General features: G+C 36.3%; 1 protein-coding gene across 1 annotated transcript in view; it reads left to right on the top strand.

Annotated features, from left to right (window-relative positions):
* Positions 1-18,998, top strand: part of LOC149552706 (RAD3-like DNA-binding helicase protein) — a 108,667-nt gene that overhangs the window by 66,566 nt on the left and 23,103 nt on the right. Inside the window, exons 11-17 of the mRNA XM_089788263.1 lie at positions 12,747-12,834; positions 12,926-12,998; positions 13,090-13,185; positions 13,284-13,392; positions 18,178-18,271; positions 18,355-18,438; positions 18,529-18,685. Coding sequence (XP_089644389.1) covers positions 12,747-12,834; positions 12,926-12,998; positions 13,090-13,185; positions 13,284-13,392; positions 18,178-18,271; positions 18,355-18,438; positions 18,529-18,685 — 701 coding nt within the window. The remainder of the gene's footprint in view (positions 1-12,746; positions 12,835-12,925; positions 12,999-13,089; positions 13,186-13,283; positions 13,393-18,177; positions 18,272-18,354; positions 18,439-18,528; positions 18,686-18,998) is intronic.

Raw genomic sequence — 18,998 nt, 5'->3', positions numbered from 1 at the left:
GATTTTTGGGCCAAGCAAACTATTTCCTTCTTCAAATCTGCATGATTGTGGGTACATATAGATATTTTCTAATGCTCTGGGTGACAAGGATTGTGTAGATAGGGAGTACAAGTGGACATGGGTTGTCAAACAATAAGCTTGTGCAAGTGATAAAAGGTATACTATGAATGCTCTTTTTTAATAGTTTCTATGATGCATATAAATAATCATACTATATATATATTCCTACTATATATATTATGTTAGAATATGTTCCTTAATGTTAAAATTCTATGTAGTTAGAATATGTCAAAGGAGATGACATAAGGATGGAATAGGAACCAATACTATTAAGGTAAGTACATAATAAGTTCCTTCATATTGTTATTCATATTGTTGTTATTATTAAGAGTGGTATATTAATGTGTCATTATTAATAATTATTTCTTTGTTATATTATATGAGATAATGTAGCCGAAAATATAAGGTGATTATATATATGTGTATAAAGTAATAATATGTGAAAACATAGATTAAAATATATACTTAGAAGATTGGATATATATATGTGTGTGTGTGTGTTCAAGGTATATATTTAACTTAGATCTTTATCTTACATTGAAATGCTCTTATATCATTATGCAAAATTATCTTTGGTTATTATAGTAGTCTCTTTCTTATTTATATTTCTATGCGAGCTATATACCTAGATCTTTTCCTCTGAGAATGTTCTTGTAGGAAAAAGAGAGAGATTGAGATTTAAAGGGAGGCTAACATTTCAGGCAACTTGAAAGATAGGGAGTAGATAGAGGATATGATTCAGTCAACTTTAGGTGATCTTGATCACATTGATTCAAAGGGAGTAAACCAAGTTGAGATGGATTCTTCAGTCATCAATAAATTGTAGAAGATAAGAGTATTGTGATTCATGAATATAGCTCGTGACTGTGATTTTAATGTGCCTCCCCCCCCCCCATGTACATCACGAGCAAGTGACGACTTTCAAATGATGTCACTTGTATTTGTAGAAGTTACTGCAAGGTAACTATCTTACAATGACTTGCATTATGAGATTAAACAAATTGAGTATATGGTGAATGTTTTGCATCTCAACATTTTGGAAGTTCATTACTCAAAGTATTTGGTGAATATCATTGATATTCTGGGAGGCCAATACCTTTGATATCAGTTGTGATATCAAACCTTATTTTGAGTACTTGGTGAATGTCATTGATATTCTAGGAGGTCAATACTCATGATATTAGATGTGATATCAAACATTTTTGAGTAATTGGTGAATATCATTGATATTTTGGGAGGCCAATACTCATGATATTAGATGTGATATCAAACATTATTATGTATTTGGTGAATATCATATGTTGATATTCTGGGAGACCAATACTCTTGATATCAAATGTGATATCAAAATGATGGATATCTTCTGATAAAAAAAAATCCTTAATCTTGCTAACTTGATGTTACTTTAAAGTAATATGTGTGTTTATCCTCAGCTAAGAGGGAGCGTCGATGTTTGATATCTTCTGTCTGATAAACATATCGATCTATATATATAATTATTTGAGATATAATTCAGATATAAATATATGAGAGAAATAAATATTATATATATATAAAGCATTATATATATTATTATATTAATTATTTGATTAACGAATAGACATGTCCCATGAAGGGACATGTCTATTCATGGTTTATACTCAATATAAATGTAAGAGATTATTGCATTTGGAAAACACATACCAAATACATGGCAGTGCTTAGTACATTTGCAGCAATGTCAAAAATCCAATAGGGCTCAACTGGAGCCATAAATAAGAGTTCATCAAAATCTTCCAAAATAGCACCAAATAGGTTGGGCCTTTGAGCAAGTTGCAAAGATGAAGATAAAAGGTTTTTTGAAAACACTAACATAGGTCCATCTTTGTACAAAATCTCTTAGATTGTGATCCACTGCTGCCTTAGGATTTTTATAGATTATAAACTGCAAAGGACTATGAACCCTCTCTTAATGGATTGTGAAAAACAAGAATCTGGTTTAATACTACCTACAACACGAGCATTGCACTTATCGGTGCCCCTTCTCACCCATAAGTCAATGACACAAACAAGGAATATGTTTGCTATGAAGATTATATCTCACTCTAACCCATCAACCTTCCTCTAGATTGCTAATTCACTTTACAACATTTGATTTGTTAGTCGAGAAATCTTAATGCTTTTCAAAAACAAGCCTAGGAGATCAATTTTCTTTGGGAAAGGCTAAGTGTCCAACATCTCTGAAGTCTGCCATCTTCCTAGATAGAATCACAACTATCACATGATCTTGATCCTTATAGCTTTTGCAAGCAATTCTACACTTGATCCTATTTGAATTGTTGTTGAGAGGAGGATTTTCCATCCAAGAGAACCACCAAAAGTTAATATGAGACCCATTTCACTAAATCTTTAGGATAACTTGGAACTAATAACATTGCAAGAAGCAGTCATGCTGTGTCAAATGGAGGATCCACAAGGAAGATCAAATAAAAACTAAGAGCATGTTGAGAACCGAAATATTTATGATGCAAGAAGGAACACTAACATAGATCCCACTTATCTAAAAAGTGCCAAGTCAATTTAATTTTTAGTTCCTTAACATTTGATCCCAATACCACCTTGAAGCTTAATTCTGAATTTATTATAACTTAAAAGGTGGAATTTCTTGTCCTCCCTAAACATCTTGCCAATGTAAAGTTCTAAAAGTGCTAGAATGGTTAGGTAGTAGTAGGAATGATTAGGACTAATAAAAGGTAGATTAATACCACATGATTGACAACATTGACAAAATAGTTAGATGATTAGCCACATTGAACCATTAACCACTTTGAGACGTTAACCTACCTCAAATCTTCTTAGTTGTTTCCTCACATAGTTTTGATCTACAATATGTTTTGAACAATGGAATATCCAAAAATTTCCTTAGAAGGGTCATTAATTGAAATCCTAATATGAGTATGAAGACAAGAACCCACATCAAAGAGGAAGATTTTGGAGTCTCACATTGATGAGTTGACCCAAACCTAAACCATAACCATATAAAGCAACATTTAGAACTTGAATTTTTGCAATTGTTGCTACACCAAATAGAGCAATGTGATCCACAAATGGTAGATGGGTGACACGGGGCAAGAGGGAGTAAGGGCGACTTTGGAAATCGAGCTTGGTTGTTAGATAAAGTGCCCAAGAGCTTGTAGCATAATGATGAACATGTGAGAAGAAAGGTGTTTACCTTGATGAATGCCTTTATAATATAAAAAATCTAATAGAACTCATTTCCAAATATAAAAAATCCAAGCCCTTGTAGAGATCAAAAGACTTACGAAATCCACCAAGGAAAAAAGTCCCAAATTACAAAGACTAGAAAAGAGAGCAAACTATACTGTAGGCTTTAGCAATACATAACTTAATGATCTTATTGTTGAGCTTACTTTTATTGAGAGAATGATCTCATGTTGGGAAAATTCCATTCAAAATTGTACTTGAGCAAATCCATCTTGTTCTTTAGAGATGATATTGGGAAGAAGCTTTTGAAGTCTTTTTGTGGTTGACCTGAGCAAGTCATTCAGAACTAGAAGAAAGTTCCCACCTACAAGCCATTTGAACAAGGTGCAATATCTCTTTCTAAAGCAAAGAGACGAGACAAATTTCAAAGAAAGGTTCAAGAATCCTTCGTTTTGGAATCATTGTTAAAGCTAGATTATTCAATTCAAGAGTGTAGTTGAGAGATACATATTTATTCATTTGGGTTCAAAGACCATTGATAAATTTCACAACTTTGAAAGAAATGTCTATTGGAGATGCGAGAATGTCCCTCAACCCAAAAGATGTGCTTGAAATTTATTGAGCATGATGCTCAACAACACTATTGAATGAAATTATTTCACATTTCTATCACGTTCTTTGATCCTATTGATTCCTAAAATCACTCTTAGGGAAACAACACCATTTCTATCGTAAACTTCATTGAATGTGGGACATCATTACTTTTTACTTAGCGACCTTTGGAATTTGAGAAGCCGACTGTTCATATGTTTTTAAGGAAAAGAGTTAGAAATTCATAAAAGTAAAGGATATACATTGTAATTTGGAATGAACACTTCCATTATTCTGTAGGGTGCTCAGCCCAAACTAATTGCCCAGTTTATCCTAACTGGGATATCAAGATTGAACTATGAAACCAATTGATTGTAGTTACACCACCTTGGGGGACAGGGGGACGGTGGAACAGGGGGACAAGTTTTCGAGAAAGGGGGATAGAGGGGCCTTAATTTGGGGATGGTGGCAGGGGCAGGAGGGGGTGTTTATATATATACACATGGTACTTTAAATGCTAGTTATGAAAAGATGTATTGCAATATAAGATATAAAGATTTAAAAGAGTAAATACTTGAACATTGGATTGAATTGGAACATTGAACATTGAACATAAATTGTCGAATCAACAAATAGTCAATATCAAGATGTCCCTCATCCTCGATGGAGGTGGGGGAATTTAGTGGTGTCAATTCTGTGATAACTGGAAGAAGATAAGAGTTTATGGGCCTTCGGTTGATAACAAAAGCAACGAGCACCAAGAGCTTCGGCAGGAAGGCATGTGTAAAGGAAGGAACTAGCTCGACCAATGGGAGAGGAAGGATCAATTAGGAAAGGATGGGCTCACTCTTAAGGGTAGACTTCGGAAGGTGGCTTCTCCCAAAGGCCTCTATGCCTTTTGACCCAAGGTAAGGGCCTCATAAATTGACATTAAAGAACCAAGAATTGGTAATTTAACTAGTGAAAGGGTGGCTGGGTAGTGAATTGATATATACGAAAAGGTTTCTAAACTATGATTATACATAGAAGAGCGAATTCCCCAACCAATAAGTTGTCTTTATTACAATAATAGATAAGACGTCTATTATTAGTTAATGGTTATCTTGTAAATATCTTTAGCTTTAGTTTGCTTTCGTTTTTTGCTTTCTTTGGAATAGAATGTTTCTATTCTTTATGATCGTTTCCTAAGGAAACATCGTCTCATTCTTTTGTATAAATTGACCTTTCGGTCTCTGTTATTAACAAGCAAGTATTTACCAATTACCTCGTAATATGGTATCAGAGCCAATACTTGAATTTTTTTGAAAAAATTATAATTTCATTCGAAATTATTTGCTAAATTTTTTTGAAATAATTCCTAAGGTTTTTCTCAAACAAGCCCGTCTAGGGTTTTTGATTTTTGAGAAATTCATCCGTGCAGCTAGGTTTCTTTTTTGGAGTTTTTTCCTTGCAAAGTTTGCAAATCACGGGAAGAATTTCATTTGCAACTCCCGTTTTTTTCAAAGAGACTCGTCTGCTACAAAACATCTGAAAATCCATGGCCTGTACTTGTGATTGGTTGACATTTAACTCTGCAACCCTTGAGATTTTTTTTGACTGCAAACTCGAACTCACGGCTTTGTGTTTTTTTAAATACCATATTACGAGGTAATTGGTAAATACTTGCTTGTTAATAACAGAGACCGAAAGGTCAATTTATACAAAAGAATGAGACGATGTTTCCTTAGGAAACGATTGTAAAGAATAGAAACATTCTATTCCAAAGAAAGCAAAAAACGAAAGCAAACTAAAGCTAAAGATATTTACAAGATAACCATTAACTAATAATAGACGTCTTATCTATTATTGTAATACCCTCCCTTAATGGTTAATCTATCTAACACACCAAGCTGTCCTCTGAATTTGACAAACTTATCAGGACCAAGAGGCTTGGTGAGAATGTCTGCAGTCTGCTCTGTGGTAGGAACATACTGCAGATCTATAGTCCCGTCTTCAACCAGCTGTCGTATGTAATGACAATGAACATCCACATGCTTGGTTCGTTCATGGAAGACTGGATTCCGTGCTAACTTGATAACACCTTCGTTATCAACAAACAGAGTAGTCGGTCCTGCTGGTGACATCTGCATATCCCCAAGCATCCGACGAAGCCAGACAGCTTCACATCCTACCTTAACAGTCCCTCTGTATTCAACCTCTGTAGAAGAGAGAGAAACTGCCTGCTGCTTCTTGCTGGTCCATGTGACTGCACCGGATCCCAAACTGAACACATATCCAGATGTTGACTTTTTATCATCAACAGAGCCTGCCCGATCTGAATCTGTGAACCCACTGAGTTTAGGATTAGAACTCCGAGAATACAGAAGTCCATAATCAGAAGTGCCCTTCACATAACGAAGGACACGCTTTGCTGCCATCCAATGATCAGCCTTAGGAGCTGTCATAAAGCGTGAAATATAGCTGACTGCGAAGCTGATATCAAGCCTAGTAGCAGATAGGTAGATGAGGCTGCCTACTAGTTGCCTATACGTAGTATCATCAAGGGTAGGAGAATCAGACTTGGCTGATAACTTGAGACCTTTCTCCATAGGTGTAGATGCAGGTTTGCAATCCTGCATTTGGAATTTGTCTAACAAGGCCCTGGCATATTTGGACTGAGAGATGAATATACCAGAAGACTGTTGCCAAACTTCAACACCTAAGCAATAATGCATGAGCCCAAGGTCAGTCATATCAAAAGACTGGCATAAGTGTTGTTTGATTCTCTGAATCAAAGATGCCGAACTGCTAGTGATGATTAGATCATCCACATAGATAACCAGAAGGATGATGTCACTGTCAGTAGTCTTGATGTACAGATTTGAGTCTGAAGAACTCCTCTTGAAGCCTTGATCACTGAGGTACGTATCAATCTTGATGTACCATGCCCGAGGGGCCTGCTTCAAACCATAGAGAGCTTTTACCAATCTGAGAACTTGATGGTCTTTACCAGCAACCTTGAAACCAGGAGGTTGCGTCATGTAGACCTCTTCATGGAGGTCACCATTTAGGAAAGCACTCTTTACGTCCATCTGATGGACCTTCCAGCCAAACTGTGCTGCCATGGCTAGGACTAATCTGATGGTGCTCATCTTTGCAGTAGGAGCAAAGGTCTCCTCATAATCAATGCCCTGACGCTGAGAAAAGCCCTTTGCCACTAAACGAGCTTTGTACTTATCCAAAGTACCATTTGATTTGTATTTGATTTTGTAGACCCATTTGCAGCTTATGGGTTTCTTCCTTGGGGGATGATAAAAAAGGACCCAAGTGTTGTTCTTCAGCAGGCTCTGGTGTTCAGATTGCATGGCCTGTTCCCACTCTGGAATTCCTTTAGCCTCGGAATATGTTTGAGGTTCAAACACACTGGGAATGTTGGCCATAAGAGCAAAGTTAACAGAATCTGTAGTTTTGCTCTTTTTCCGAGCAGTTCTCCCATCAATGAGCTCATCATCATGAAGATCAACAAGTGTCTTAGCCCACCACTTAGGCCGGAGAGGAGAATGACCAACAATAGTATTAGGAGATGCTTGATCAGTAGGATCCTGATCAGAAGAATTTGGATCAAACTCAGGTGAAGCATCTTCAAAACGAGGTGATCCTGCAGGAGAAGCCGGAGGTGTCTGTACAGGTATCACTGGTAGGACTGGAGCTGGAGGAGCTACTAGAGCCCTCCCATCAGGTGGACCTAATGGAAGCCGAACTCCCAAATCATGAACTTGCATAGGCTGGTCTGCTGGATCAGGAACAGGAGAAACATGCATGAATGGTCCTCGCTGCTCATCAAAGACTACATCACGGCTGTATATGAGACGAGATGTCTCAACATCAATAAGGCGGTAGGCTTTGTGAAGACTGCTATATCCAGCAAGCATCAGTTTCTGACTTTTGGCATCCAACTTGGTGCGCGAAGCATCAGGGATCCAAACAAAAGCAAGAGAGCCAAAAACCTTCAGGTGACTGATTCTGGGCTTGCGACCTGACCAGGCCTCTTCCGGAGTTTTACCTTTGACCGCTACTGTGGGTGACCGGTTCAACAGATAAACTGCAGTGTTAACTGCTTTTGCCCAAAAATGCTTCAGAACATGTCTGTGTTCGAGCATGGAACGAGCCATCTCGGTGATTGTCCTGTTCCGACGTTCAACTACACTGTTCTGTTGTGGCATGTGGGGTGTGGTGAACTGGCGTTGGATGCCATGTGTATCCAAGAAGCTGGAGAAAACATTAGAACAAAATTCCCCCCCATTGTCTGATCTAAGAGTAATAATAGATTTCCCAGATTCTTTTTCAACTAAGGGTTTAAACTTCTGAAATACAGTAAATGCATCGGATTTCTTTTTAAGGAAATAAACCCACGTTTTTCTACTGAAATCATCTACAAACAACAGAAAATACCTGTACCCAAGAACAGAAGGAGTGGCCATAGGGCCGCAGATATCAGCATGAACAAGCTAAAGTACTTGAGAAGCTCGCCAAGAATCGCCACTGGGGAAAGGTGTGCGATGTTGCTTCCCAGCCTGACATGCGTCACAAACTCCAAGGCGTTGGGTTTGAATCTCTGACAAACCAAGAACAAGCTCATCTCGAGCAAGTTGTGAGAGATAATGCACATTTAAGTGCCCATATCGCTGATGCCAAAGTGTGTTGATGGAAGATCGCCGAGCAGCCATAGCTAAGTCCTGAGAATCACCAGAATCAGTAAGTTTGAAAAGACCATGATCCTCAAGACCAACTGCAACAGTAGACTTAGTCGCCTGATCAGTGATGGTGCACTGATGTGAATTGAAGGTGACTGCCAAGTGTGCAGAATGCCGCAGCAACTGACTGATCGAGAGTAGATTTAGTTCCAGCCCTGGAACGTAGTACACATCAAGGAATATGAGCTTCCTCCCAACAGACTGAATTTGAGTGTTGCCTTTACCAACAACTATGTACTCTTCTCCATCACCAAAGATAACAGAATTTGAATAAGGCTGGTAGTTAGTAAACCAGTCTCTGCGGTGAGTGAAATGTCGAGAGGCACCTGAATCAATGTACCAGGCAGATGACTGCACATGATCTGCGGGTCTTTTAGCCATGAAGGCATAAAAGGCAGATTCCGCCTGCTCAGTGTGCTCTGCACTGTTCGCTTTGGGTTGCGACCTTGATTGCTTAGATTGGGCAGCTAAGCGTTTCCGACATGCAACCTTCATGTGACCATACTTGTGGCAATAGTTGCATTGAATGTTCTTCTTTTTGGTACCATCGGTTGCTGGAGCAGAAGACTTCTGCTGAGATGGTTGCTGAAACTTGCCCTTATCCTTCTGAAAGGATTTCGCAGCAAAGGCTTGCTCAGTGGAGGTGGAACTGGAGCTGCTACGGAACTGTTGTTTCCACCGATCTTGCTGAAGTAGCAGGGTGCAGAGATCAGTGAACTTTAGATCAACACCAGTAGATGTGATGTTGAGAGTCTCGATAAAATGCTCATAGGAATTTGGTAAACTTCGAAGAGTGATTACCACAATATCCTCTTCCTCCATCTTGCGACCGATGGCAAGTAATTGATCATGGATTTCCTGAATCTGATTCAGGTGTGCTTGGAGCGAGGTGTGCTCATCCATGACAATAGAAAATAGAGTGTTTTTCAGCTAGGGCCGTTTTTTTTCGAAACCCTAATTTTTGGGGTCGAAAAAATATTTTGTATACATAGAAGAGCGAATTCCCCAACCAATAAGTTGTCTTTCCCTCCTGTTTCGTTCCTTTCCTTCTTGTCAGTCTTCTTCCTTTTTTGGTCCTAACCTTACTTTTAGCCGGTTTGGGCCTCACCTTGCCTAGCTTGGTCCTAACCTACACTTTGCCTAGCTGCTTTGGGTGGGGACGGGGGGATGGAGTCTCCAAGTCCTTGATGCATCAAGTCTCCGGGAGGTGGGGCAAAAAGGGGGGGACATGTCCCTTTGTTACTATGCAACTGACTAATACATGAATTCATGACTTTCACAACTATATATGAACATAAAACAAGATCATTCATAAATGGATAGAGTGAATATAAAAGGTATATTGAAACATTGTCTGATCAATAAATCCACCATAAACATCAACTAAAGTTTTAACTCACAAAAAATCTTAGTTAATTGGGTAGGAAATACAAGTTAGAATCAAAGGGCCAAACACATGATTGATTATATTAATGCCTAAAAAAAATTAACAACGTAAGGCTGAAAGTTGCTTAAACCATGAAAAGTTTAGATAGAAACCAAAGGATGAAATCCTTTTTTCATACAACTATCTCTTTTTTATGTGTTGAGTAGGATAGCACCCCAAAACTTGAACAAAAAAAGCAACCTCTAGTAGAATGCAATGCCACACACTTAAAGGAACCAAAACATCGCTTTCTTAGCCAACCTTGAAGGAAAAGACGACAAATCCACTTTGATCTCTTAAAGCGAAAATGACCTTTTTAGGGAGTACCATGGTCGAGGCACAAACCATGAACATTGACAACACTTCGGAGGAGTGATCATCACTTGCAAAGGGGCTTCAATAATGCAGGTGTTTGAACATGTGTACTATGCTAGCCATGGGCTCAAATTGGGACTATCTGTGTGAGTGTACTATTGAAATTGGTGTGGCATAGGCACGTGGTGGAGCGACGTTGAAAGGTGCAAGCGATAGATCCCTACATTAGGAGGCTTCCATGAGGCTAACAAGTATTCAATCGAGTAAGGACTTGAGCTTGCAAGCAAAAGTTGTTGCAGCTGTACGAAAAGCACAAGGCATTCGAGTAGAAGGCATAGAGACAAAAGGGACGAAATAATCCTTAGATGCACACTCTAGCGACACTTGGCAGGGTGCGTGCATCTTAAAAACATAAAGGAAACAAAAGAGAAAGGCCAAGGCATTTTGGGTATGCCTTTTTGTAGATGGGAGGATATTTTATTTACAACTATTGGTGACTCTTGGGAGAATCTGACTTGTTGGATGAATCTTTGAATCTTTGGACTCCCCAACTTCCCTTCCTCATCAGGCCTTGTTGCCTAGAAAACCGCTAAGCTTTGTCTACAAAGGTAGACAAACTTTATTTGAGGGGATCCCCCAACCTCGTAATCATTAATACTCCTGATCAAATGTCAATCAGTTCCTAGAAGAAATTAGGACTCAGTTCACAAAAGTTACATTCCAAAAGGACCCGTAGGTGAACTCCCAGGTGAAAAATGCTCATAAATAAAGTGGAGTTTGGGTTGGTGCGTGACTCTTTCAAGCATTTAGAAATTGTTGCTGTGATATTAGATTTGAACTGTCCCATTTATTAAGCATTTCTTAAAAAAATTGAACAAAACCTTTGGCTATTAATTTGGGATCCTCTATAGTTCCACCTCTTTGTTTTTTAATACTTAGAATCCTGTTAATATTTCTTCTATTTTTGGTGCTGTTGTGAAAAATCTTGTATTTTTATCTCCTTCTGAGAGCCATGTTTCTCTTGATTTTTGTTTCCAAAGAATTTCTTCTTTAGCTAGAAGGTTTTCATATTACCTAGTAGTTTTTTTTTTTTATTGTATCTTACTCTATCCATACCTAAATTAGTAACTTCTCCATTTAATTTTTTAATTTCATTTTCTACCAGTATTTACCCTTCAAATATGTATCTAAAGTGCTCTTAATTCCATTATAACTAGAAGTTTTAATTAAATAAAATAAGCTAATCATTTCTCACACGTATTTATATATAATTACAGTTATATGATTTCCTAAGTGATGTATATTTGATCACATCATAACAAATGTTCATAATTCAATTTATTACTTGTAATATTAGAACCGATATAGAGCATTGTGAAAAATGTGAGGGCAAGAACAAGAGTGATAGTCTTACCCAAATCTTCAATGATTGAGTGTGAAATGGTCTGTAATGAAGGTTTGTATGACTTTTTATGGCCTTAATTGAGGCTTGAATGTAATGGGGAATCTGTTAGGTGTGTTGCTTCTTGATCTCACTAGTAGCATTAACCCTAGACCCCGAGAAGGAACACTGCTATTGGACTATGTTGGGGGTTTTGTTTCTAAATCCTTGCTTACTATTGTCCCTTCATTGACTACAAACTTAGGCCCTGGTCTCCTCTTCCTTGAGACCCATCGCTGCATAGCCTTGTTTTGAGACTCTGTGGAACATAGGAAGAAAACCATGTCTCATTCAAAGCACAGGGAAGTAAATAGCTGAGGAATTGATTATTTGTGATTTCTAAGTTGTCCATGTTCACTGCACTCCTTTCCTTGTTTGTTGTTTGCTTCTGTTGTGTCTATAACACATGCATTTATGGTGTTTTCTTGTTGCTACGGTTCCAACATGTGAAAATTGTCTTTCTTTGTTGCTGGGAGTCTACATATAAATTCGTAGTAATATGGTGATTGTTGTGTTAAGGGTGGACTTTTAGGGTTTTATAAGTAAAAGAGTCAAAAAACATCTAACAATTTTCCTCGTTGATGGATTTGGATTAGAAATGGTTTGTAATTGCCGTGTCAATGCCTGAATCGCCTGATTATGCAATGCACTGTATTCATGCAATTTTGAGTGCCCAAATCTGACTCTTGCTAGATTCCATAAGTGATTCGGATTGCTTCACAATTCCAGTAAAAGCTCATTGCTGGAAATGTTGCTTTTTTCAGCCAGTTTGGAAACATAGTTATCACTACCAGGAGATTTTAATGGTGAAAAACGAAAAATGGATTGATATGTTGATTTCTGGGAAAGTGCCTTTATTGATCATTGCCAAAATTATAATAGTAATCAATTGTTCTACTGCATTGATATAGATATGGATTTTTCCTTAGTTACTCATCTATCAATTACTATGCTAATGACTTGTTTCCTTCAACAGCTGGACTGGTGATAACGCCTTAAGGGAACTTCAGGCAGCTGGGATTAAACATGATTGTTTTCCAATTTTAGAACAGTGTGCCAGTCAGGTTTTATGTAGACAGATTATTTGTGTTGTGTTATAGTGGAACAAGTTATAAGATAAATAGGGTGTTATCTTCTCATGCCACGAAACTGCAGGCAATAAAAGATGCTTCAGATCCAGAGAAAGATGGAGTTCATTTGAGTGGGCTCTCAGCATCCACACTTGAGGGTAAAATCAATTGTTGGTTTCTATCACCTCTTTATTATTTTTCCTTGGGAATAAAGGCAACATGTCTAACATCTCTATATATTGTATACAGGTCTCTTTTCTTCACTTTCTTATCTCTTCTCTCAAAACGGCCAAGGTGCATTTGATTATCAACTCTGCCTTCAGAAGTATGTTAAACGGGATGAAGGTGACAACTTAATGTACATAAACTAGAGCATGATATTTTTTTCTCCTAAAGTCTTATGATGTTATTTCATGCACTTTTGAGGCTTTAAGTGTGCTCAGGTATGTCTGTAAAAGGCTGGACACATTCTTTCAATCTATGGTGTTTAAATCCTGCAGTTGTCTTCAAAGAAATAGCTAAGGCTTCCTTGTCAGTGATTCTTACATCCGGGTAATGCTTCATACAACATTACAGTATATTTTTAAATTAATCTTTAGTTATAGATGAAATGTGATTGAATTGTCTAAAATTAAGAAAAAATGTCTACTTTTATTTGGTGGTTCTAGAGATTCACCATTGCTCTCTTTACGGTTACTGTTATCAATATGGCTCCTTAGACAGCCTAGTTACACAATTTTAATTATCTGGATTTATGGACTTGCCAGATTTGCCTGATATTGTCTGAAATTTTCAATTCCTATAGAAATTTGACCATAATTTTTGAAAGTTCTGGATTTCTGATTTTTTGACCTCCTGAAAGCATCATACTTTACAAACCTATAAATTATGTTAGACAATCTCTAATTTGAGATTCACATTGAAGTAATCCGAGATAGTACTGAGCATCATTTGTGGAGAATGATGTTTCATATTCACATGAGATATAGGTTGTTACTGATAACATGTAAGGGAAAACTCAGTGCTTCGAGTATCTTTAAGTGCCATTTATGAATTTAACCATTATTCGATTTATCAGTTGTAGTTCTGATTTCTCACATTGTGTATTTGATATGCAAAACTAAACATAAACAATTACATAAGGTGTGAGTGAAGCTTTGTTTGCAACTACTGGCAGAGTACTCTCCGAGTTCCAAAAACTGGCGAAGTTTTCTGACCTGGCAAGTGCTTACAACTTTTACTGGCTCCCAAAACTTGCCAATGTTTTTGACAAATACTCATCGATTGCTTGCTGAGTTTTACCCAAAAACTCAGCAAGTTTTTCTTAAAAACCTGGTCTCAATTTTATAACAGCTTTTAAAGGCAAAAAATTACACAAATTAACTTCATTTCTCAGTTCTTCACTTGTATTTTGCTGAGAAGGGAAAAATAGTCTTCAAAACACTTGCAAACTCATTTATATCAATTTGAAGTGGATTTGAGGCAGGTTCAAAGTGAATTTCACACTGGATGACATTGAGTTCAAAGTGTAGTTGTCACTGGTGCCAAGAGAAGCTAGAGGCAGAGCTACATCCAGGATGGAGGAAGAGCCATATACATAGTTAGACATATCGAGTGAGAAGGCACAGTCATGCCCAATGCAGACTTCTAGGAATAGACCTATAGTTCTATCTCTCCCTTTGTTTTTACTAGATCTGGGAAGGGGAATATGTAATTGGAATGATATATTTACTTTTAGTTTTACATAAATTATTTACTATTTTGCTTCCGGCCATTAGTATTCTTCAATGATTGCATCTTCTCATTGAATTTTGCAAAATTATGCTTTCCTATTTAGCTATAAGCAATATTTTAGTTCTCAAGTTTTTGTTGAAAACTGGCCGAGTTTTCCCCAAATTTAATTCTCAGGCCTAGGCTTGTTTTCCAACTATGAGATTCTGTTATGACCCAAAAATGACATACAAATCAATCAATTTAAATGCATTTATAACATGTTAATAATTATAGAGACCTTATCCATGCTAATCAATATACAACTTTTGTTTTATAAAATACAATAATAATAATAATATTATACAAAGTCAGCATGATTATGAAGTAATATAATATCTCTTTTTTTGATAGGTAATCAGCCGAAACCTAGATTATTAATTATTCATTTATTATTATCTAAGTCACCGGTACTTCAGAAATTTTCTTCAAATGCTGGTACGGTACATATCAGAATCGGATGCGTTGGAAAATTGCCATGGAATCGAACAGGGTTCGATTTTTCAAAGCCTGAATCTATCTGACTTTTGCAACCTGTATCCGAACGTTTTTATCCTGATATGGCAATTTGACTTCAAATCTGAGAGTTGATGTGGCGTTTTAAATTTGTTTTCTGACGAATTTGAGGGTGACATGTTATATAAAACCTCTTTTCACATTCAAAAACTCATCTCACAGCGAAAGCCCCTCCTCTTTCATTTCTATCTGCACCAATCCGTAATGATTGCAGACGGTAGCTATTCAAATCCACTGCAGACGGTTGTCTTCAGATCAATCTAGGTCTAAATTAGTCAGTTCTAACTGAATCAAAGTTCCAATGATCGCCCTGACTGCATTCTGGAAATGGTAGCTGCGACGACGGAGCAACCTGCTTGCGATAGTTATGAAATTTTATAAAAGTTCTTAGTCAATTAAATTTTTAAATTGATTTAGGTAACGGGGATTTTTAGGATAATTTAAGATTTTTTAAAAAATATTTTAAAATATATAACTTAAAAACACATAGGATAATTAGGAAAAGAAGATGTTATGGGAATATTTAGAATGACTCATGATAATAGTTAAAATTTAAGATAGCATTAAATTTAAAAATATTACTATATTTATGATTATAGTATTAAACTTCAAAATAGTATTAAATTTATTTAGAATCATAATAGTATTAAACTTTAAAATACTACATATATTTATAATAGAAGATTTATATAATATTATAAGTGTTTAAAATATTTTAAAATTAAATTGTAAGTTTTTTATGCATAGATAATATAATATAAAATTATTAATATTTTATTTATTTATTGTTTAATATTGTATTATTTAATATTAATGTGTTTTTTTCAATTTGGTGGCTGGTGTAGATAACATAATCGCTAATATAATAATATTCTATTTTTCAGACTGTATGCATTTATATATATATTTATGATATTTATATATTTTTTGTCTAGACATACACAAATGTATCCAAACCCCCTCCCAAAAAATTGTCATACTCACATATCGTACTCACATATCATACCCGTACCTGTTACCTGTACCCGTACTTATAAGTTATATTATTATTGTTAAGATGAATTATTGTTGTGTTAATGTCAAGTAGATTTGAACCCAATAAGAGGTTCACAATTTACCATGGCGTTGTAGACTTTTACCTGAAGTAATACAATATCTGACAACTTACAAAAAAAAAAAAAAAAAAAAAAAACATGTGATGAAATTTAGTTTATTAAAAAGTATACGATAAAGATAACCCACCGATTGGGAAGAGACACACCCCAAGAAATATTGCCAATCTAAGCTGTACAATACAGGAGAGTGATGAGAATTGGAGGAGGCATCGAAGGAGCATATTTTATTTCTACGATCAGTTCAGATCGACACAGATCCAAAGGAGATTGACGGAAGGAAAATAGGTGGTTTATCTCAGTCACTTATTACAGACCAATCAGAGATCTAAAGGAACATTGATTCAAGGGAAGGAAGGCCAGTGTAGAAGCATGAGAAAAATCGAGCATGAGAAATATAGAGAAGGGAACGACATTTAAGAATTACCCGACTACTCTTCCTCATAGTCGCGGCTGAAGGATATACAGGAATGGATATGGAAAGACATGATATTCTGCGAAAATTATACAAACGTGGTGATTGATCAAGAAATAGGGAGAAATTACATTATATACATATGCTATTCTAATGTGGCATCTATAGGGAATGGATGATAGATAGCGATCACTAACAGTGATAAGGAATTATGCAGAATATAATTCACAGTGTACTAGAAATAGTAGAGAGAACATTAGTGAGACGAAGAGATATAAGCATTAAATCTTTATTTTGACTCAAGATAGTATACCAGAATAGAAGATTGGAGTCGATGCTCAGCATCATTCAAAATGGTATTACTATCTAGCAAACTACCAACACTTTTCATGGAATGATATCAAAGACACCTATAAGATGTTTAAGCAAACATGCACAACAGAGAACAGATGAGGAAACGACAGAGACAAAATAGATAGGATTTGATGACAGCAAAGGGATAAGAAAAGAAAACTGGGCATCGATCACAACAAATTATAGAATAGACAATGCCATCTCAGTCAAGGATAATTTATTAACATTTGAACCGAAAAAATTGCAGAGATTTAATAGAGAACATTACAATAAGAAGAACCGTTAAAGAATTAGAACCAACACATGGAGATTGATTAAGGCAGTGACATCATAACTAGTGGTGGAAGTAAGACAGGAATGATAACCAAACAAAGGCAATAATTCCATGATAAAATATATCGCGAGAGAATAGCCCCACACACACACATATATATATATGAGTAATTGTAGTGAACTATTGGTGGATTAGTTTTTCCCAAAAGAAAGAGAACTAAGTTTATTGAGGGAATATCCAATTGCAGGCCTAGAGATAACTAGAGTTATATTATATTTATCTTCATATTGAATATTTATGTGATAGTAGAAAATAAATAATGAGATAAGAATTTTATAGTTCTTATAGAGACCAAGTTAATCTTGGTAGAGGGCATCTGTTATGGCTGTTGAGTTTCTCTCTAAGAGAACTCATAGACTAGAGGGCATTCTTATGAATGTTGGGATTCCAAATTGGAACCCAGAGAGAAGTTTGTAGAGAATCTCTTGGAGACAATATATATTGTAGTGGTCAGTCATATGCATATGTCAGAGATAAGAGACTTGGTTAGAGGTGGGATCTTTACCAAGTAGTGTTGTGATGAATATAGAGATCTCAGAGGCCTTAGGGAGACACTCTTCACATGCCAATTGCCTAATCGAGAATTAGTTCTCATTAGAGGGTTAGGTAATCCAAGAAGAGTTCCTTCCGAAGGATTAGGATGGTAAGGGACTATATTTAGATTAATATTTAATTTGTTTAATATTTCTAACATGTTTTGGATTTTTTTAATATATATTTGCTATATTGTAGTAGCAATTTGTTGCAGGTTCCAACATTCATTCTTTAAGCTAGAAGAGTGGACATTACAGATTCTGAATTGCTGTATAACTTTAATTTTGCTTTGTGTGTCACAGGACACTTTCACCTTTGAATTCATTTTCTTCTGAACTGGGAGTTCCATTTGACATCTGCATGGAAGCTCCCCATGTGATCAACATGGATTCTCAGGTTTGTTGTTTATTGCGTTGAGTTACCCACCTTTAGAATCAATAAACTAATAATCATGACTCCTATTCTATTGGTCTTTACAGGTTTGGGCTGCTGCTGTGGCTACAGGCCCACAATGCGTGCCTTTAAATGCCAGCTATAAAACAGCAGATGGCTATGAATTTCAGGCAAGCAATTAAAATAACTAGAGTTTGAATGCCTTCTATGTGGCCTATGATCCTCATAATGCTGATTTCTTCTTTGTTATGTTTTCAAAGGATGCACTTGGAGCTGTACTGGAGGAGATATGCAAGATTGTTCCAGATGGCACTCTTATTTTCTTCCCTAGCTACAAGTTGATGGACAAACTTTGCAACCGGTGGAAGGCAACTGGCCAGTGGATTCGCCTGAATTCACAAAAGACAATTTTTGTTGGTATAATAAGAAAAACAGTGTGATTGCAAATGACTGCAATATATATTTCACGCATTCTTGGTGATTTGAAAACCTTTTTTAAACTTGGGAGGGTACATATCCCAATTTAGATTTTACATTTAATACTTTATATATCCCCACAGAGATTTGAACCTGGGTCAAGTGACATTTCTTTCAAAGTTGGGAACTTTTTCAACAATTGTTGACTTGAAGAAAATAGAAACATGTTTTGGCAGTTAAAGTAACCTAAAGTTTATGCAATTAAGATGTAAACAGAGACTTGCCTCTGATATTATCACTTAGTTCTGAACAT

This window comes from Cupressus sempervirens, chromosome 6 (assembly GCF_028749045.1).
Source record: "Cupressus sempervirens isolate cs-2001-9-10 chromosome 6, ASM2874904v1, whole genome shotgun sequence".
Taxonomy (NCBI): Eukaryota; Viridiplantae; Streptophyta; class Pinopsida; order Cupressales; family Cupressaceae; genus Cupressus; species Cupressus sempervirens.
Note: the sequence above shows the minus strand (reverse complement) of the source record. Positions and strands in the feature narration are given on the sequence as shown.